This window comes from Pygoscelis adeliae, unplaced genomic scaffold (assembly GCF_000699105.1).
Source record: "Pygoscelis adeliae isolate BGI_AS28 unplaced genomic scaffold, ASM69910v1 Scaffold71, whole genome shotgun sequence".
Taxonomy (NCBI): Eukaryota; Metazoa; Chordata; class Aves; order Sphenisciformes; family Spheniscidae; genus Pygoscelis; species Pygoscelis adeliae.
In genome coordinates this window covers 12,837,927-12,859,780 of record NW_008824356.1, presented here as the reverse complement: position 1 = coordinate 12,859,780, position 21,854 = coordinate 12,837,927, and the positions used below count along the sequence as shown (strand labels likewise).

Genomic DNA, 21,854 nt, shown 5'->3' with positions numbered 1-21,854 from the left:
ACTGCATTTGAACAATAAAATAGGTAAAATGGTCTGGCCATAGCTAGATTTTGCATTAGCTTTTTTGGTTTATTTTGCAAAATGAAATCATATTTTCATTGTTGTCATATAAGTGGAAATAGACATTGTGCAATATAAGATTTTTTTCTTTTCTATTTACGAAGTACTTGCTGACATGTTCTCTGTAAATTAAAATATCTATAGTATGGATCTTGCAGAGCTTAGTGGTATTTTCTTATGCAAGGGCTAAAAATTAGTATGCTGAACTAGCGTATTTGACTAAGTCCTGTGCTTTTCTGTCCATTTGGTATTTGCACATATTTTCTTTTTAAAAGGTAAATCAGAAACATTTCAGAAAACTTTTAATCTCAAAAAACCTGAAGACATCATTGCTAATTAAATTCATTAAAATCTCTAATATATATTAAAATATATTTACATGGGTGGGTTGGCTTACTTTAGGCATAGCTTTGACATTATAAGCAAAATTTATTTATTACAAATCATATATACTGTGAAATTTTAATATATATATCAAAAATTGTGGTGCACAGGTGCACTACATAAAAGCTAAGATTGTTACATGTCAGTAAATATTTACAATATGTAATTTGCCTATTGTAATATATTCAGTTATCACAATGCAAATTGATATGCCTTAAAAGTCATATAACCAAAAAGCAGGTGAGCCATGCATTCTGTGAAAATTGCAGAAGGAATTACCATGATGATGCTAGTTCCAAATACCTTTACAGTATGTTACTTGCATTCTAAATATTGAGAGTTTTCTGTTTCCTGGGTTTTATCTCAAAACTGTAGTATGCTTTTCCTGGCACCTTTCAGATGTGAATTTCTGTTTAATCACACTTTGACAGAAACAGCTTATGGAAAAGTTTGCCAGCCTATGAATTAGAATACACTGACCCATAAATTAAGATACATTGAAATGTGTAATGTATCTGTTTGTTTAATATCAGAATTGTGCAGTAGAGAAAAATCCAATTTAGATATTTAACTTCTGAAAGTTAAAGTTGGATCGAATGTTCACTCAATTTTGAAATCATGTAAGTAAATAGAAAGCGTTCTGTGCTTGCTATAGTGGCAAACAGTTTTGATTACAAAGATCAGGTCACCTGATTTCAATGAATTGCAATATGATATGGTCTGAAATATGGCATAATTTAGCTTGCTACCCCTAATGTGGAATTTTGTCTTCTTGTATTCATATAATGAAAATGTATAAGATAACATTACATCACTCTGTAGTGATCATTCTATATTCTAGTCTAGCTCATTGTTTCATTTTAAGGACATCACTAGATTTTAAAGGTTTCATATACATATATAGATAGACATAGATACAGATAATTTATTTTATGCCTTCAGAAAAGTGCTTTTTGTAGTTAGTTATGGGGTTTTGTTTGTTTTTCCCCCATGGGGACACAAAGCTCTTGATATACACTTTTGGGGTGTCCTATTTTGTATCTGCCATACTTGAGAGCATAATGAATTGGTGCTTTTAAAGACTGCATGTTCCTCAACGCTTTTAAATAAAGATGAGCCCTCATCCAAAACAGTGAGCTTTTCAAGAAGCATGCCCCAGATTCAAATCCTGCAGCCAGTATCTTGATTGGAAAACAGAATCTATACATATGTTCTAATTTTTCTAGAAGTTCCAATTTGTCTTTTTTTCTGAATCTCAGCTGTGTTGTTAGAGCTTATCTCTACTGTCAAGGTGGACAAGATGGGAAATTAAAAATATGGGGTCCCTTTTTGATTATTTTTCTTATAAAAGGTAATTGTGGAGGATAGGTTGGGGGGGTGTCTCTTTTTTTTTCTTTTTTTTGGGGGAGGGTGGGGTTGGTTTTTGTTTGGTTGTTTTTTTTAATTGTTAATTTTAGCAGAAGAAACCTTGTTGCAATACCAATACTCAAATTCCGGTAAGGACTAGAGCTTTGTTATCTACTGTATCTATACAGTAGTGTACATATAAAAGCTCCATATCCAAGTTTTGTCCAGAATTCTTAATCCAGAAGATTATATAAAAATTTTGCAGAAATGAAAAGGTTATGGTACTATAAGAATAAAAGAAGTCAAGCTTGTCATAGTGTTTGAGTGAGAAAACTTTAAGCAGACTGTCAAAAAAACATTATTCACCAAAGGTAGATGATAGAAACAATAGATGATCGAGATGTTAGACCTATATAGGCTGAAAGAGCTCATGTGGATCCCCAGTGTTTAGAAATGCAGAAGGAATTTGACATTTAAATAAACAAACAAATTTTAAAATAGGGGTATGCAGGAAAGATATTGGGGAAAATCCTCTTAGGACAGAAATGTTTGCTCCCCTCCTCTTTATGCAGTATAATGCTACCATCTGGATGTATTTTTGTGTGTGTATACACATGAACATTTGGAAATTTTCCCCTTCCTGACTTTGCTTGCCACCTATGATGATGGTCCCCTTTGCCTGTCTAGTCCGAGTTCAGCCAATCTGAGTACCAAGAAATGAGAGCTAAAATTCAAATCTGAAGTCTTATGTACTTGCGAATTGAATTTTAAAATCCTTTTTCAAAAAACTACATCTAGCTGTAATGGGTGTAAAACATTCTTTTTCTTAGATGTATCGATTAAGCAGAAGTTGAAATTTGAAAAAAAAAAAAAGAAAGGTCTTAAAAAACAGTTTTATATCGAGCTCTTACCAATCCCATAATCAGAAATGTTTAAATGATTCAAGTTTAAATCTGTGTAACCTTTGAAGTATAAAAAGAGCGTATAGTGGATTTCTTACAAGGCTAGACTGTTAATTCTAATGCCCTGATCAATAACTGTGGCAAATCTACTTTAAGTTTGCCTTCTATTTCAGCTGGTTGGCTGTGAGTGGCATGCACCCATATTTGTATATATTGATGAAGGAAATAAATATGGAGGGGGGGGGGGGAAGTTTTGATGACTCAATCACCAAAGTAAAATCTCACAGGGAGGCAGGTACATTTCCTATCCGAAGATAGATATGCATATGCAAATCACTTGAGACTCAGTTGGCTATTTTGGTTAAGGTAAGTTGCACTCAATCTTTTTAAAAACAGATTACTCAATTTGTTGTTTATTAGTTGCAGTCCACTGAGTTTATCATAGGAAGAAACAATAGTAGCTGAGTTTTAAACTTTGGTCTTTATTTCCCCTTAAATATATTTTACAAATTCAGGCATTAGAACATAGGGGAAAAAATCTTTAATTTTTTTTTTTTTTAAATCTAGTTTAGTGTGGAAGGAAAGTACATATAAGTACAGGGTATTTTTTTTATGTTGCTTTCAGAAGAAGTGATATTTATTTTATGTAGAAGCCATTTCCATCTTAGTGAGTGGTGAAATAAATGCTTTGCATTTTTTGGCATCCATGAATCCATTAAACCCTGTTCTTGGATCTTTTTTCTTTCCTGCCCCGCCACACCCTTATCATTCTCTTTGTTTCGCTTTTTAGCCTCTGATACTTCCTCATCTTCTCTCTCAAGAACAGAGTCTCCTCTCCAACTGTTTGTATCTTCTCATCTTCCTCATCCTCATCCTAAACCAGATACCTTTGTCTGGCCCCATGCAGCCTCTCCATACTGTGACCAAGTTCCTGAGCCCTGTACACCTTCTCGCTGTAAATTGGTTTTCTATTCCTGATGGGTGTGTTAGTTTGTGCTGTATTTTTCTGATAATCTTCATAACTGATAAACCGTGTTTAAACAGTTTAAGTTTCAACAGAGTGTCAGTGAAATCTGGCCTTTCAGATGCACTTCATTAAATACTGAATGGGGTTTAAGAATTTCATCAGAATAGAGTGTTTTATTGATCCCAAAAGATGTAAAGTTACAGATATATTTAATACTCTGTTCTCATGACTGTTACAGAAAATGATAGGTGTTTGGTAAAAGAGGTTATTGGCCAAGACTGCTTTGTAGCATTTACTGCTGTAAATTATTTCCATTGCTGGCATTTTTTGCCTAACAAGACCCTCCTTTCCACAGAATTTCCTTCTTATCTGTACAGTTTTTAATGACTTAATTTCAGAAAGCCTTAGCTAATTGCATCCAAAACCGTCCCTGAAAATTCACATGAAGGAAGAAATTGCCTAAACTTCAGTGTGTATTTTCATATTGCAGGTGGGGCATATTGAATGATTCAGAGGTATTAGAGCAGTGAAAATCAGCATTATGCTGTTTCAAGTCAAGAGCCGTTCTGTTCATTGAAATGATGCCAATTTAAACATGCTGTAAGATCAATCCCCACGTTGTTTGAATACAAACTGTACAGTAACACTGCCAGAGTAGTTCAGGTGGCAGGGTAAAATCAACATAGTTTTCCAGCCATTTCTTTTTAACTCCTTTTCATTTCTGTTAAATTGTCCTTCACTCATAGCTTTATGCATAGTGCTGGTTTTGTCACTGCATTTACTATAATGCAATCTTAAGAAATTAATTTTTGACACCTAGTCTTTAACTGATATCATGTCAAAGATAGTAATTCCTAACAAAATGTAGCAAATAAATCTTTGAGTATTAGCAAAATTCACTTGTTAAAATAGCGGATATAAGACCAGAGTTTTGAAAACACTAGTTCATATGTAAGCCTGTAACTGGAAATTAAGGAAAGCACTTCCTTTAGACTCCAGGAAATCTGTGTCCTACAGAAGTTTAACTAGTTGAAGTCTGACTTTCTTCTTGAAGCATTTGAATAGCTGATTGATTGCTGTTACAGGTTTGGGTGTCGTTGAGTTGAATTTTTTGCTCAGACCTACTCTATAAACAGTACATCCCAGTTAGCATTGAATTAATTGTTCTTTGCAGAGCTACAAGTTAATAAGAACCCACTCAAGAATGAAGGCAAACTGAAAGAACGCAGAAGTCCAAGCACGGATTCCATTATGTAAAGCCCAAGTTTTCCATTTCCAAGCTACTGTATCCTCAGGGAAAGGAGGTTCTACCATATGCATGAGAAGTAGCGGAACCATGAAAAAAACAGATACTGGAGTCCTTTGTATAGTGTAAATAATTAATGAAAGATAAAGCTCTCTATCTTTGAGTAAGTAGAGGTTTGCCTAGATGCTTATAGCATGTTAGTATAGTTACCAGGGCTGAAAATCTCATGTTCTATATCTTACTTAGTTCATTTTTTTTCTAGTGAAAGAAGCAAAAGGCACTTTGTATTATTGAGTTGACTTCCAATTTCTGTTGAACAGGAACACGATTTTAAAGGTGTAGCAAAGGCTCTATGAAAATACTAATTGTAAACAGTAATCTTCTTATTTAATTTTTTTATCTTTCGAAACCCTGTAAACCTGATTTACAGTTTGAAGATTATCAGAAATCCTCTGGCTTTGTGAGTTCTTGGTTTTTATATATATATATATATATATAAATTATTTTTTTTCCTTCTTACTTTGGATTTTAATTTGTGGTTTGATCTGTTCAAAGGCAATCCATCAGATGCTTACTTTCATGGTTTTTACTCCCTTTTTTCAGTTTGTAAGTAGTATTCATTGTGCAGTTCTATTAATTTCTTAAGGACTCAAATCACCTTTTCCTTTACCACAAAACATACATGTTTTGTCCATCAATGGTGGAAGTTTGATAGTGAGTAAAGCAAGGCTGATGCTCTTTGCCCATTCAGTCACCCCAAGGGCTGTAATCTTACGAGATCTGAATGCACTCAACTAACACTTGCATTTAATAATTAAAGAGGCAGTATTCATTTCTAGAGGACTGCAAATAAAGATATATTAGGAAGGTCTTGTATAACATAATGGCCAGCTGCCAGTATGTTGTATTAGAGAAGATTTTATGCTACTGCTGTTCCTAAGGAGTACATTGGTCCAGAATGCAACATTGCAACTGCTGTCATGAGTTATAATAAACTACTAGTTTCGCTTGTGGTACAAATTTTCCTTGTAGAATAAATCTCTTAAGAGTACACTTTAATATAATGAAATGATGAAAACAAGCTAAATAAGAGAGAGTAAAGAATATAGATCAATAAAAATAACTGCTGCTTTAACCAGGATGTGAAATAACATTCTTTTTCTCTAACCAATTACATTATAAAGTTGTGTGCTTAGCCTTGAATAGTAAATTATGGGATTTTTTTTTTTTCATTGATTACTTTACTTTTTCATAGTTTTTTTACGAGGTAGTACAGGAGACCAATTTGGTGGAGGAGAGAAAAGTAAGAAGATACATAAAACAGCATGTTTGACAGTGACTAAGCAAGGAAAATCTTTTTCAAAGAGCTGAGAGGATGCTCTATGAATGATGCTGTCCATACCTGACTACTAATATATCCATGCATAACTTTGTATCAAAAGATAAGCTAGCTTTGTCATTTGTGATTGTGAAAGGTGTCTCAGACACTTAATGAATTTTATAGGAAAAATTGTTAATTTTGGCTAAACCTGCCAATCTATCTCATCAAATGCATCACTTCAGTGATGTATTAGTCCTGCAGAAGGTACTGCCTCTTTGTATCATGTGATTGATTTTTTTTTTTTTTAGCACAGAGTTCTCTGTATGTCACACCACTAATGTTCTTACTGCCAGCTTTGTCTGCATGTAAAGTTGAAAGTCATGGGGTTTTTCCTCTTTTCTCCTGCATGAGCATTGCTGTTAAAGCATTTTTTTCTTTATGTAAATGTTGAAAAATTGAAAACATGATGAATGTAAAACTGCTTAGTAATATTCTCTTTTACGGTATAAAAAGAAATCCTGTTATCGTGTTTTTGTCAGTTGATGTGATCATGTTTCATGAAGGATGACAGTCCATTCTTTTACTCATTTTCAGAAGGAAAATTTGATGTACACAGCAAAATGATTTTGTTTTTGTCCAAGCCTACATGCCAACCGAGTGCTGATAGAGTCCATGTCTTAGTTCATGTCCATTAGGCTACGTTGTGAAGAATTTATTGGGAAATTACCAAGGAAAGAACTGAAGAAATCATAACACGTTTATTTACATAGGGTGACTTATAAATGGTATTTAAAAGATGGTAGACTCTCCTGTAATATTTATCTTAAGAAAAGCCTGAAGAGAATAAATTGAACACTGTTGTTCACAGAAGTTGAACTGTCGGTGTGACTTGGAAAAGAAAGGTTTCTGTGAGATGACTTAATTTCTTGGTTAAATTGTGTTTGTACCAGGCTATTGGTAGGTTTTCTATTTGAGATTGGATTGAAACATGACCATGGTTGTTGCAGATACTATGTTAGTATGGTGAGTAGAAACTCTGTAAATTCTGGACAAATGTCATTATAGGAAACTTGAGTGGGAGGTTACACCTTTTTGGTTTAGAAACGTTTTGTTATGATTAAGACCTTCTCTCACACTTTGCAGTGTGCAATGTGTTTCTGATTCCAGATGTTAATCAATAAGTAATTTAAGTAGTGAATTCTAGATCTTGCAAAGACAGTCCCTGTTTCACAGTTGGCCTTTTTAGTATAAACGAGCGTCAGAACAAAACTGAACAAATCAAAGTGAGTAGCCAGGATCCATTTTGGTGATATATTACTTTTCCAGACCTCATGCTTTTATATTTCAGAATAAACACTCTTGCTACTTGTGGTATTTTGAGGGAATTTTTTCTTGATTCTTAAGTGTCACGCTATAACAGCAGGTGTAGAAGTTGTCTGGGAAGAGCAAGGGTATTTGTGTGTATGAAAGATACGGTAAAATTTTAAACCAGAAATTACTGCTATTTTATCTGAGCATTTGAAGGAAGCTACAGCTGAATGAATTGCAACACTGAAAGTGAGGATGTGTTTGTGTTTGGCTGAGGGTACTGAACACAGACCAAAGAAAGAAAAATACAGATAAGGCTGGGAAGAGAGAGCAGAGCTTATGACAAAACCAACAGGGAGCCACCAAATAAGTAACTGGCTACATAGGATCTGTGAAGCCTCGAGCAGACTTTAAGATCCACTCTTTACCCTCAGTTTCTCACAAACCACTATGTAGCTTTACCAGTTGTAGCTGAAATTACTGTACATTTTACAATTGTAATGTGACTATAAAGATGTGAATCTGGGGACCCCTGGGTTAGAACAAGGAACAAATAGTTCAGATAAGTTAGTTCTAATAAGAAAAGGGTTGAATAAAATTTGGAGGAAGGTCAGAAAAAGCTTTTTAGTACACAGGATCTTTAAATAATCTTTAAATGATTTTTAGTTGTCTGCAAAATGAAAGCTTACTAATTGTGTTTTAACAGAAGGAGCCAGAAATGAGTCAGATGACAGCTAATTGTGGCAATACTAAGGAAGCATTTAGGGGTTTATGGGTTAGAGCTATCAGCATGAGTGCAATGTACCTGAAAGATGCCTGATTGGGCAGTGTCAAAAGACTACTGTTACCAAAAAAAAAAAAGAAAGAAAGAAGGTAATAGCAAAGATGTAAAAGTGTGATAAAGGATACCACGGCTGTGCTGATTAGATATGCAAGGCTGTACTAAAGGTCATCCCCCCCTCCTTTTGGAAACTGTATAGCCCTGTGCTTGATATCTCTCTTAATAGCCACTGCAAGGAGGGTTTTTAAAGAAACAGAACCAAACAAAAAAAGCCCAATTATCGATGCTCTTGTGTTGTTTCACAACATCCTGAAGTTCTCTACATTTTAAATAAGACTGAAGCATGAAGGATTTCAAAGGCTGGGATTTCCAAACAGCCCTACGGAAGATTACACCAAGTTTCTTTGTATGCTGCTTGACATTGATCTTTGAACTTAAACCCCAAGAATCCACTTATTTGGGATGTTGTTTAGAGGCAGCTTAAATTTAGTTGATTATGTTGAATAATCTGCAGTCTGAGTTTCTAAAATAGTTATGTTACTTGGTCTGCATTGAATTTTAGATTGTTAATATTCATGATGAATTTAGAATACGGTTTTATATCAGCTGTATTAATTTAGTGAAAGATAAGAGGTAAGTATTTTCTAGTAGTTTGATTGAGGACTATTACTTTGTATATGTGTGTGTTTTCTTCAGAGAACTAATTGCTGCAATATGTTAAGGGATACCTTTTTCCTAAACAGGAAATATAAGCATATGAATAATAACACTTTGAAAAAAATTTCTAGAAATATTTTTTTAAGTTTTTTCTTTTTTCTGCCACTCAGAATAAAGGCCAGGGTAGGAGTTAATTACCATAGGAAGCACTCGGTATCCACTCCGTTTTAACTTTAATATAGGTGGCACTACATCTCACAAGAATTTTATCACAGCATAGTTCTTTTCTATATAGAAATTGGTGTACCAAAAGTTTTAATAATATATTACCATATGTGCTTTATGGTTAAGTACTAGAGTCTTAAAATCTAACAGCACACTTTCTATATGAAATTACTTGTGGCCTGGCTAGCAGGCAGAGTCCTTGCTTTAAATAATAGAAAATGCAGGCCCTTTCTAATACTAAATTGAATACTTGTCTTTAAGAAGGAAGGGATTAGATTATATCCTTTGTGTCAGTGAATTGCACCTTTTCTTTACAAATTCTGGAGAGATGAGGAGGCTCTTTCACTGTTAGTTCCTGGAAGGCTAAGAAGTTGCAGGCTACATACAGTGACATGCATTTACAGAAATGGATGTCAGACAAGAAAAGGATTACTGGTGACTAGTGCTTATTTATGGTACCTTTGCTGGTATTTTTCTTGGAATATGCTCCACGTGCTTCTTGCTTAGACTTCCCTTTTATATTTCTTCAGAAGTTAAGCCTTAAAGATAAGACACACAAAAACTTTAGTGAATGTTTAACTCTGCAGGCTGGAGTTTGAGTTGTTTCATCAGTCAGTAAAGGAAAGCGAACTCCACAGCCAGATACTGTTTCAGATCTTCAGGTCAATTCCTTGTTCATAACGACATATGAAATGCTAATTATGTCCTGTGCTGCTTTTCCCTTGTTTCTGTCGGTTAAGGGAAATGAGATACGCACTTTCAGACAAACTTCCTCTTCCCACTGATCTATGTACTAGGAATTTCTTCTGCTTTTCTGGTTTGCTGATTTATCTTGTCACACTTAAGAATGTATGTTTTATGTGGCAAATCCCTTCTTGTTAAAATTCTTAGAAAACTTGTGATATTGAGAGCGAAGGTTTCACTTGTTTCTTAACTGCTAGTGATTAGGATGAGCTTGTGGGGTGCAGTTCAACCTGTAGAGGATTCAGTAGTTTCTCTTGGGGTACCTGCCATTGTTGACCATTACAGATACGCTGATGGGCTTAGACTTCTCATCTGATCCAATATGGAATATTTCACTTCCATTATTTATTAATCAGGCCTAGTCAGTCTGAGATTTCATAATTTGTAATTATAAAACAACTAGAGATACGTTGAAGCTTAGATGACAAGAAGGAGTGTAGCTTAAAATATTAATGGTCTTGTTTTAAAAAAAAAAAATCATGACTAAATACACTGTCAGTAATTGGCTATCCAAAGTACAGTTGCCATTAGATATTCTCTAGTCATAGAAGCTTTTGTATTTCCAGTACTTTGAAAAGGGTAGTATTTGGCAATGAGATTCTAATCTCACTTGTAAATGCTTCATTTTACAAGAATTACCCTTTACATAGTATGCTTTGGGAATCTACTTTATGCAAGGGACTTTTTTGCCACAAGGCATTTTAACTCAGCCTTCTTGATTAGCTAGGGTTTACATTCAGTGCAGTTTAATTGTCTGTTTGTGATGGGGTATGTTGTGATCATCTTGTATATTTTAGTTCTCTTTTTTTGTACTGTTATTAGTCTTAAAATAGTCCTCTAATTGCACTCTATGGAAAGACATAGCAATTACTAACATCAAAGTGCATGCAGTAACCTGAAGATTACAGTGTACGATACCATCACAAACCTTTTTTTGGATCGTACATTGCCAGAAAAGAGGTGTTGAGTTTAATAGAGATTATTCATAGTAGCAACCCAAAAATGTGTCAGGTATAGTTACCAATGTTTAGTATGGTTTTTATACAGTCTTTCAGACCAGTAAAAAAGCTTTCATAACAAGGAAAATTAAGCTGACATTTCAGCAAACTTCTCCAAAATGGTACATGTAAATTAAACCTTGAGGAGTTTGCGGTAAAACCTCTTATGAAAAGGGTTACGATTAAATATTTTATGCAATGTGTATGGCCTCATTCTTTCTATGACGGTAATGTTTTTTTTATTACTTCTACAGGTTCGGTCCATGCCACGTCAATAGCAGCTTCCAGAGTGGAGCAAGCACTGTCTGAGGTTGCTTCATCTCTGCAAAGCAGTGCCCCTAAACAAGGTCCCCTGCATCCTTGGATGACTCTGGCTCAAATATGGCTTCATGCAGGTACTGTGAAAGTAAAATTCTTTCTTGTTCTTTGCCCTCCTCTTTCTTGCTAGCCTAAGGACTTGCAAAAATCTGTTGGTTTCATTCAGAATGTTATCACTTATCAGATCAAACTTTTTCCAGGGGTGTGTGTGTGGCACTGAAGCAAGTCAAAAAATAAAAAGCACGTTAGAGGTGCTCGTGTGAGATCATTTATGTAAGATAAGGCGGTAGTTTTATAATGCAGCTGTTATCAGAGGCCAAACCAATGGAATTTAGTTTCTGAAGTACCTTGAGTATCTTAGTATTTGAAAATTTAGATGCCCTAATTCCATTGGCTGGAAAAAGAAGTTTGTAATATTATTGAATAGAGTTCCTGCAACTAGAAAAGCTTTATGATTGAAAATAAATAACTGCATATGTGGAAAAAAAGGGTAGTAGTACTATTGAGCAACCTGTCCCTTGCAGCTGTGATAATGAGCTCATTCAGTTCTCTTCCTTCTAGCTTCATTAACGTAAAAGACCCAGGATTGTTTTTCTAAATGTGGAGTCATCTTGAATGGATGTAGTATTGTTATGCTGCTTCAAGCCTCAAGCTAAATGCAATATCACAAATGGCTGTTATATAAAATTTTAACCAGAAAATGATGATCCAGTCTATTTTTACACAGTTAAAAATGTATACCGTGCAATTGTTTTTATTGATACTTGTATAAGAAAGGTGTAATTTAGAAATCAGTGAGCAATTGTTCTGCTTTGGTCTGCTCTCAGACTTGAGCATTTGTCAGTGACATAATTATTTTTTTTCTTCATGTTTACATTCAACAAAACAGTGCTGTATTTCTTAGCGTTTTAATTTACCTATTTTGCATTAACAGTTTTACTGTGTGAAAGTCATTACAGGGCAATGTTCCCATTTATCAATTAGTGTTTTAGAGAAAAAGTGCAGATGATTGGAAAGAAAGAGCAATGATGGTGTTTAATAATAGTGATATCATTTGGGGGTGGAAGGGCTCCTCGAAAGCAACACAGATTAGAACAAGGCAAGGTCCGCCAGGCATCGTGTAGTCATCTGCCCTGGATCATGGCATCATTGATTTTAAGGATTTATAAACCATCACAGATGGCCATCTAACAGTAACTCTTAGCATATATAATGCTGATAATTTCTCAACCTTCTGTGACAGCTTGTTCCATTGCTTATTTTCTGTTTTTTAATTTTTGTCGGTCATGTTCTGTTGCTGCTTATTCAGTCCATGCAAGTGACTACTACTGTTTTGCCCACAAAGGAGGGGTCTGGATGCTCTTTGCTGATTCCTTTTTAGTTCACAACTTAGGTTTGCCTACATGTTGGTGGTCTGCTGCTGCAATCTGCTGCACAGTCTACTTTCCACTCTTAAAAATATCTATCTCAGCAAGCATGGTCTGTAGGCCATATTCTTGATTCCCAGCAGGAGGAAGCATGGGTGTGAAGTAGGAGAGAGTTGGGTTGGAGAATGAACTAAAGTGTTAAAGATCCGGGGGAAGGACACAACAAAGTATGAAGAGTGCTCTGACTCTTTGTGTATGGGGAGCAATCAAAGAAAAAAACACAAGATGAAAGAGAGCTTCTGTCTGCCATCAGAGAAGGTACTGCAACCTGAAGTCTACTTCCTCTCCACTTTGGAATGATCCTGTTCTTGATAACTTCAGGCTGGTGATTTGTGCTGCATTTCAGAGTGTTTAGGTATCCTGCTCTTCAGCTACTTGTCCTGCTACAGTAAATGCGCTGAGCCTTGAGAAAGGCTCTTTACTGTAGGAACATTCAGAATAAAGTTTTCTCCCAAAAGCACAATACGAAGCAGATATTCTGGAAGATATCTTCATCAGTATATATGGGTTACTTGCATAGAAAACAGCGATAAAATTACTTAACACCTTACTTACAGCACATGTTCTTTAAATAAAAGTGAAGATTTACCATTGGGAAAATGCTTCCTTTTTGAGACTCAAGCCACATTTAACTGTTTGACTCCCTGTATGGTTGTGCAGTGTTTTACTACTTAGGTGTGTGTGGGGGGGGGAAATCTTGAACAACCTTTAAATCTTAAAATACAAAGATTGAGAATTATTCTTCCTGTTAGATTGTAGAGACATGGAAAAGTTACATAAATAAGTTCTAATACATGCAAAACTCAAATATATTTACCCAAACTAATATATATGATGTGAAAAAGAGAGAAAATGCTTGTTCTTATGGATATACAGTGTCATTCCAGCTGTCATTAGTGTAAATGAGCATGGCATTCAGTCCAAAGAAGTTGATTTTGCACACAGTAACTGGCTTTTAAATTGTCATCTTGTGTTTATTAATGGACTGTTTCAGCCTTTCATACACATACAGTGTAAAGGTGGAAAATCAGGCTTATTTTAAATGTGAAACGAAATTACTTTTGCAATTAGTACATTCTCCAGTAACTCACTATTAAAACCAGACCTGTCCCTAAATGATCAACGGCTGTGACAGTCCTTTGAGAAATGCATCAAGACTGAACTCAGTATTGCTATGCAGTTTGATTGGAAAATAGAATGATTTCTCAATAAAATGCAAGTGTAAGTGTTGGAAGGGTTTGAGCCAGAAGGCATTCTTGGCTTTCCCTAGGTGGAGACACTGAGAAGAGCACATCGGACTTGGCACCTGGTTTCTCTTCAAACTGCTGCTCCTCTCTGAGATTTTCCTACGGAGTCTGCTGGCACTTGTCAGTTTTCCACAACTGATTTATTTGAATTTGCCGTGTTGGTTTTTAACATTTTTATTCAGTTTGAAGTCATTCTCTCAGAATGAACAGCTCTCCTTCAGTTTCAGAAACTTCTTGAATGAACTTTCATGCCTAACACCTAGCCACAAGTTCAACTTTCTATTCATTCTTTCATAGTTTTTCAAAAGGCCCGCTGTATATTCTGTTGGAGTGGCATAATTTCCGGTAGAGAAAAGGAGAAGTTATTTTTAAAATAACTCTGTAATAACTTTAAACATAAAGGAATTATTTTGTTTAAATTTAACACTTTTAGGAAGGTCTGTTAATAACTCAAGTTTCTCTGCTGCAGTTAGTAAGCAGGACAGCAAGATTTAGTACTCCTACAGTAATGCAAGACTAATTTATAAGCAGTATTGCAGCCTCTATTGACTAGTGTTAAAAGCCATTGCTACCATACTTGTTTCCCCTCAAGGAATACAGAATTTCAATTGCAGTCTGTTAAATCAGCCAATCTCTGCTTATTTTTCAGTCTAAAATTATTGTGGTAGCAGATAATCACCTACTTAAGTAATTTTTAGTTTCTGCATATTATTTGCTAATAATTATAGCTTTTACCTAGTACCTTTTACAGCCTGTGTAAATTATATTTTTCCTAACTGTCTTTTCACCGAGCAACTTGGGAGTGTGCATTTAAAACTGTGCTTCAAGTCTGATGATGCTGGAGAAGAGACAGTGAAACCGGGAAAGCTCAAATGATTAACTTTTAAAAAATGTAATGTATTTTATACTCACTAAAATCTTGTTTCTCACGTAGTAATATTGACCATGTAGCTTTTAGAAAAGCACTCAAGAATGAAGTACCCAAAGCTTTTCCAAAATATTTTAGGGTTTTTAGAAAAAACACCTCTCGGTACAATTCACATTTTATGCTGTATGTCCAGCTCTCAAATTATGGCTACGAATTACTCTTTGGATTCTACCAACAGTTAATAAAAGTAAAATCCTAGAAAAATTTAATTTCTCCCAAATGTCGATTTAGATTTTCAAAACTTTTATCCCTTCATTATCTTCCAAGTTTGGTATTCTTTAGTTATACAGTACCATCTCTGACTAGGTGAGGTGGTTCTTTCAGGGTTGGGGGAAAAAAAGTGTTGCTGGATCTGCAATTTCATGTGTTAGTTCTTCATGTGGATGAGATATTTTTCCATCAAAAAGCATTTCATTAGTTTCTAAAAATATACTGCATTAATCCATACATCCACCTGAACATACTATTTATGTTAGGTAGAATGTGTTCTGTGAAATCACTGAGTCAACTGAGGAGCAAAATAATGCTCTTCTGGTAAAAAAAAGTCTGTTCGCCCATCAATAGGATCAGGTCTTAGAGGAAGAACAGAATTTACTCCAGCAACCCTGTAAAAATCAGTTAAAAAAATAGAAAATTAGTTGGACCTTTAAACTGTGCTTACTCACCAACTGCTACTGAAAGTCCAGGTTTTGTTAGTCATTGTTATAAATTGATTTTGATGAACATAATTATCACTATTCATAGCAGGTATCACCTGTAAGTTAAGGTTTATATACTCTGCTGTACTGAAGTTGACTAGTCAGGTATACTATTCAGTCTGTTTGATGCAATTATCTCAGAAGAAAGCTCCTTTAAAGTCACTCAAACATGAGTCCCATTCAGAGTTTTAGGCATAATCCCAAATCCACTACTGTAGTGTGAGATCCTGATCTGACAGCCTTTAAACCAAGATGGGTTGCCTGTACTGTACAGTGAGAAGCATGTCTTGAACAGCAATAGATCACTTTGCTGTTTTGATGGAGCATTTTGATTTAAACCTTAACCTGTAAGACTCATGTACAGTGTGATACAATAGAATGCAGTTACACAATTACTTTGAGGCTCAATTTTTCTAGGGTCTGTACCAATGTAAAAGAAATAGATAACCCAACCCAGAACCTTTAATATCTTTTTCTTGTATTTAGTATCTCTTTATTCCTCTCTTCTCCCACTCTTTCAGCAAGAGATTAAGATAATCCAGCAGGGTAGTGAAATAGCAGCGTTGAAGAGTGTCATAAGAGCTATTGAAGGCAAATACTTCTTCTATTGTTAGTTGTTAATCACTTACTGAATGAACCTTTTTTTCCCCCTATAGTCAATCTGATTTAGACAAGTGTGTGTCAGGCTACTCAACTGCTTTCATCAGGAGTGATTTATGTTAAATTAAATATAGTTGCCTTTTTTTTTTTTTTTTTAAAGCTACAGAGTTAAATGTCCTTAGCTTTTGGAGGATATCTTAGATAAAATGCTTGGAAATATGAAAAAATTTTGTCAAATCAGAATGCTGATTAAGCATTTCACATGTTCTGCTAACTTAAATAGGAAACTTTTCATATCAAATTACATTATATTTCTTTTTAAATGCTCTGAAGTAGGAAACTTAGAACCAGGCTTGCCATTTAGTGATTGGTAGCTGGAGCTATTGCTACTGCTTCCTTAATGGCTGACATTAGGAATGTAAATGTAAATGTCAGTGTAAAATTCAGAAAACCCCGTGATTAGTTGTGTTCTCTTACCTACTGTAAGGATCTCTGTGTGCTGCTTTGTGTTGGGTTTTCTGTTCTTAAATAGTACTGGAATACTGGCATGCTCGCATCTTAAAAATGAAACTAAAATGAAAAAATCCCAGACTTCAGTTAAAAATAACAAACTATAAAGAGTTTTCTGGTGTTTAAACCAGCCATTTAGAGGTTCAAAGTCCTATTACATTTACAAAAGCAACTTTCTTAAAAGAATAATTCGTTTAAAACAATTTATGTAATAATTTCTCTTAAGCTGCAGAATTTTTTCAGGAAAATAGCCTTTGCTTAGAATGAAACTATTTACAAATACAGCACATGTGACAACATCTAGTCATGGTATGATGAAGCAAGAATCATGCATTGGTCCTTACATTCCTTCCACAGCTGAAGTCTACATAGGAATTGGGAAGCCTGCTGAGGCCACAGCATGTACCCAGGAAGCAGCTAATCTCTTTCCAATGTCGCACTATGTTCTCTACATGAGAGGCCAGGTGGCTGAACTTCGTGGAAACATCGATGAAGCCAAACGCTGGTATGAAGAGGCCTTATCTATTAGTCCTACCCATGTGAAAAGCATGCAGAGGCTGGTAAGTCTTAAGTCCACATTCATAAGTACTTTTGTCTCAACTTATGATACTGTATTGTGAAATCTTAACTTGGTGTGGGTAACCCATAGCTTATGAGTTTTGGATCTATAGTCTTATTAGCAAAATAACTTTCGAAACAGTCTTTTCTAGCTTTTTATTCTCTCTTTTCTGTGTTGGGACATAAAAAGGATCTGCAGGCAATAAGACTATTTCAGCCCTAACAGAGACTGTGGAAAAGAAGTCATTTGCATCTGCCTAATATTCAGTGCGGTTGGGAAATAAAGGTGGCTTATGGTGAGAGAAGAGTTGGATACTGTAGTCTAGAGGAAGGACCAGTCATTCTGCTATCTAATTCCAAACTAAAAGTTGAATTCTACATGTTGATGGATTACCTTCATGCTATGTGATTTCTTGGATTTTTGAAAGGTAGAGAATCAGTCTTGCCCTCAAAGGAATGTGTAGCTTTAAGTACAAAGGTGCCTTCCCCAGCATAAATGCATACATTTGTTTATATAATTCATATATACATACATGTATATATTCTGTGCTTACTATGTTAGGAGAATTACTTTCTTTTTTTAATCCAGTTTTCTTCCAGATAGAGCAGAGTAGAACAGCGGCAATCAGCTTCTTACCCAATCTTTTTGTTCGGAAGTAGAAGCTGGTTTCTGCCTAGGTGCTTATGAATTATTCAGAGAAATTTCTCGTGCATCCCTGAGGGGAACATATGAGACAAAAGATCAGATAGGAAGGCAGCACAGGGAAAGTTTTTTGTTTCACCTTTTCAGCATTTCAAGATATTTGAGCCTACTGACAAATGCCAAAAGGTTCCTTTTTCTGAAGAAGCAGGCAGTCGACCTAAAGCAGTGCAGCTCAGTGAAAATGAAAGCTTATGTTTTTCTGGGTATCTTTTTGCCCCTCCTCTGAATCCACCTTTGAATAAACAGTCTGTAAACACACAATGTTCTTCATAACGACTGAGAAATTAGCTGCCTTGAGACACATGTGAGATGAAAAATACTGTGTTTCCAATTCGGGTTCCCTTTTTATGAGCTTTTCCGTTTGAGTGCAAGCTGGAGGATGACTATTCATTTCATTGGATTGGCCAGTCCTTTTTAAACATTGTTATAATTTAAAATTTTGTTTTTAAAAGCTTTCTCTATTACTCTAGACCTTTTCTGTTCTCAGATGTTATTTTGAATAGATGCTGAGAGTTTTATGCTGCTTAAATGCAAATATTAAAGATGTATGCTATAAAAATACTTGTCTATGTAATTCCATGTGGGGAAAAAGTACAAGATTGTGTATCCTTCTTGATCTTTTGACTATTGCAAAAAGTATTTTGAGGAGGAAGTTTGCAGTGTTTACTCTTGCCTGTGTGTATAGATGAATATCTGTACATCTCAACACTTTGTTTGTGTATATTTACCTATTTATTGTAAAGAGATATGATCTCAGTGGCAGGGGAACTATAGCAACAGCACTGTGGAGGTACCAGCCTCTATAACAACCATGTTATGTTGTACCAGCTGAAACATTAACTTGTAATATTTGTATTCACAATTCTAAGCTGACAATCAGTTTATGAACCAAAGTTCTGTGAAAAGATACCTTATTTTCTGCGTGTAATTGGTATTTTTAAATTATATGATATGGCTTTCTAGCAATGCTTAGAAAGCAATATAAAATGCTACTGTTTCAACTTAACAGTTACTTTAGAGATTAGATTTATTTAATAAGGTTTGGTGAATTTCTTTTTTTGGGCAAATACCAAGTATAGATCATAATAACTTTATGTATAAAATGCAACAAAAAGGAAATAAGATTTAAGGATGGCACAAGTTCTAGCATGTAGCATATGTATCCAGCCCTGCCTCTCCAAGTAAAATTACTTGAAATAGTTGAACCTGAAATCAGTTTTGAAGGATTTTTTTCTTTTAATTAAAATTTTAGAATAGGTGATACCTGACATTCAGTAAAATTACCTGATGCTAGTGGTTTAGAAATCTGGATCTTTGATTTGAGATATTATTTGTAGTTGTCCAGAGAAGAACAAAAAACAAATAAACTGTTTATTTATATTTGTATAAGCAAGAATGGCTTATTTGGAATAGGCAATTTCTTCCCTATTTATAATCCATCCTTTACATCACTGTGGTAAGAAGGATGAAAAATTAAACTTTGAAGCTTTACTGTTTTTCAGTACAACTTTTTGGCCATAACTCTAAGTACTTACTCCTGTATACGATCTATTGTTTCTACACAGAAACAACGTTATTAATCTAAATTACTGGAGAAATGTATGAAGAAAGACTAGAAAATTTAGTCTTGTGGCTTGAGAACTGACGTGCCTTCCTCCTGTGAGTTGCAGCATGTCCCGTGCTTTGGAGCTTCTGCATAAAGACTCTTGCATTTGTCTCAAGTGCAGACTCCATATTCTGCTAATGTGACCGTGAAGACATGCTCTTTGCAGAAGTCTAATGTATTATCTGAATGCAGTTACCTTTTATGGGCTGGTATGATCTGTTGAAAGACTATATTTGTCTGAAATTACCATTTTCTAAAGAAACAAGTTATTATTAATTATGCTGCTGTCTCTAAGGTCTTCACTGATTTACTCCTGTTTTAAAGATTTACTAAAATGAAAAACAGGAGGACTTGGCGATGGTGTGAAAATTGGACCAGTTAAGGGTGGTGCAAGAGATCTGTTCACCAACAAAATGATAATGATAAATGGGAGGGTTTGGAAGGAGGGGTTAACTCTTGCTGTATTTGCCTTAGTAATGAAATGCCTAAGACAACATGACACCAAATGGTGGAGGCTTGATCCACGAATAAAAGACAATTTGTTTAGCTGTATTCTGTTTAATTAAAATTCTTGGGAAATGGAACTGATTGGGTTATAGTGTTAACATTACGTAAGATGTGAGATATTCTAACAGAGACCTGGCTGCAGGGGGCAGTGTGTTTGTGTTCATGCTCATTGCTATTTCAGTCTCCTCTGAGAGATGACTCAGAAGAGTTATCGTCTTCTAAAATGTTGGGGGTTTTATTAATTAAATCAGCTGAACAACAAAACTAGTTCTTTCAGAGAGAAATGCTGTTAAAATTCTCTTTAGTTGCTTGTGCAACTAAACTATTCCTCATACAGTTAATGTTTGAATCCATACATTCATTCACTGTATTCTGTTAAGCAATTCTCATTTTAAGATCTGCCTTGTTCTCAGGTGCTATTTTTTACCGTTTGTCGCTAACTGACATTTTCTCCAAGCCAGGGGTTATACCAGCCTGCTATTTGGCTAGCTCTGACTGCTCGCAAGATGTCGAGAGTGAAGCAGTAACATGTCAGTATCAATTAAGTGTACTTCACAGAGTGCAGCGGCAATGCTTTTGAACAAATGCAGTGTCCTTTCTTGTTTTTAAGGGTTGTATAGTGCACTTGGGGAAAACAACGCAAAGTTGTGTTCTAAAGGTTTGAAATACTTCAGTTTGTATTCTGTATTTCAAATCACTTTTTATCACACCCATTGAAATTTAAAATTTTCTTTAATTACTAAACTGAAAAATGATGATTCGCACTTCAATTGAATGTCATACATACTTGGTTGTCACCTGCCTGATTTTGGCCAGAATAGATTTATTTGAACAACTTTCTCCATTCTCCCTACACTTTATCGTCACCTCCAGATTTCTGCATTACTGCTGCCTTCCTGCTTTTGTCATTGTTTTCCTCCCCTGTGAAAAAAGAATAAACATTCTTTTATCTCCTGCAGTCAGAGTGCTGTTGTGGAAAGTAGCCCTTACTGCTGACGTATGAAAAGTCCTGAAACGGGTCATCATTCAGTAATGCCTGAAATGGCAATGAATATTTCAAGCCATTGTCCAGGAAAGAAATCTGTGTATTCTCTCTCAGGCTGAAAATTTCTTAGCTAAATGTAGCTTTGGCATGAAATAGTTTTTCCAGCATCTGTATATCATTATAATCCTAGAAGACTCTAGTATTTTTCTAATGTTAAGTAATTCATCATAGCACTTGCCAGTTAATCCTATTAGTAGCTTAGCTTCTAAGAGTAGAAAACTAAAACAGAAAGGGAGAAATTACTTATCCAAAATTACCCATGTAGAAATCAGTTTTCAAAAAGCATTATCTTAAAGAATTACATTCCACACTCCACACCGTTAGATATCTGTTAAAGTTTCCTATAATTATGCAGAACTAAGTCAGATCTCTTAAGGCTTAGATTAACTATGTGCGCTTTACCTCTCCGTTATAAATATTTTATTATTTATTTCTAACTACATTGACTTCTTATGTTGTTTTCCAACCCAAAGACACTTTGCCGGAAAGAAGCCTGGCAGTACGTATGGGTAGTGCATGTTTATGAGCCTGTCAAGGATGTTGAGCTGAGTGAAAGAAAGGAAAAGCAGAGAAGACCTTAGAAACGTGAGTTCAGACCCTGTTTGAAGGGGTCAGGGGAGTTAAAGAAGAGAAAGACTAAACACAGTCCCCCAAACTAACTTTTTTCCTTCAGTGAGACAGTATTCTCTAGTATTTATTCTTCCTTTCATAACAAGGACCTCATCTGGGGAACATTGACTAACATTTGATTTTCATTGTCAGGCCGC

At 35.1% G+C, this 21,854-nt stretch overlaps 1 protein-coding gene across 2 annotated transcripts in view; it reads left to right on the top strand.

Annotated features, from left to right (window-relative positions):
• Positions 1–21,854, top strand: part of TTC7B (tetratricopeptide repeat domain 7B) — a 124,380-nt gene that overhangs the window by 76,501 nt on the left and 26,025 nt on the right. The window contains exons 17-19 of one of the 2 annotated variants that reach the window (XM_009319444.1): positions 3,484–3,648; positions 11,195–11,335; positions 17,026–17,228. In XM_009319444.1, coding sequence (XP_009317719.1) covers positions 3,484–3,648; positions 11,195–11,335; positions 17,026–17,228 — 509 coding nt within the window. The remainder of the gene's footprint in view (positions 1–3,483; positions 3,649–11,194; positions 11,336–17,025; positions 17,229–21,854) is intronic. The other variant, XM_009319443.1, reaches the window with a different exon arrangement.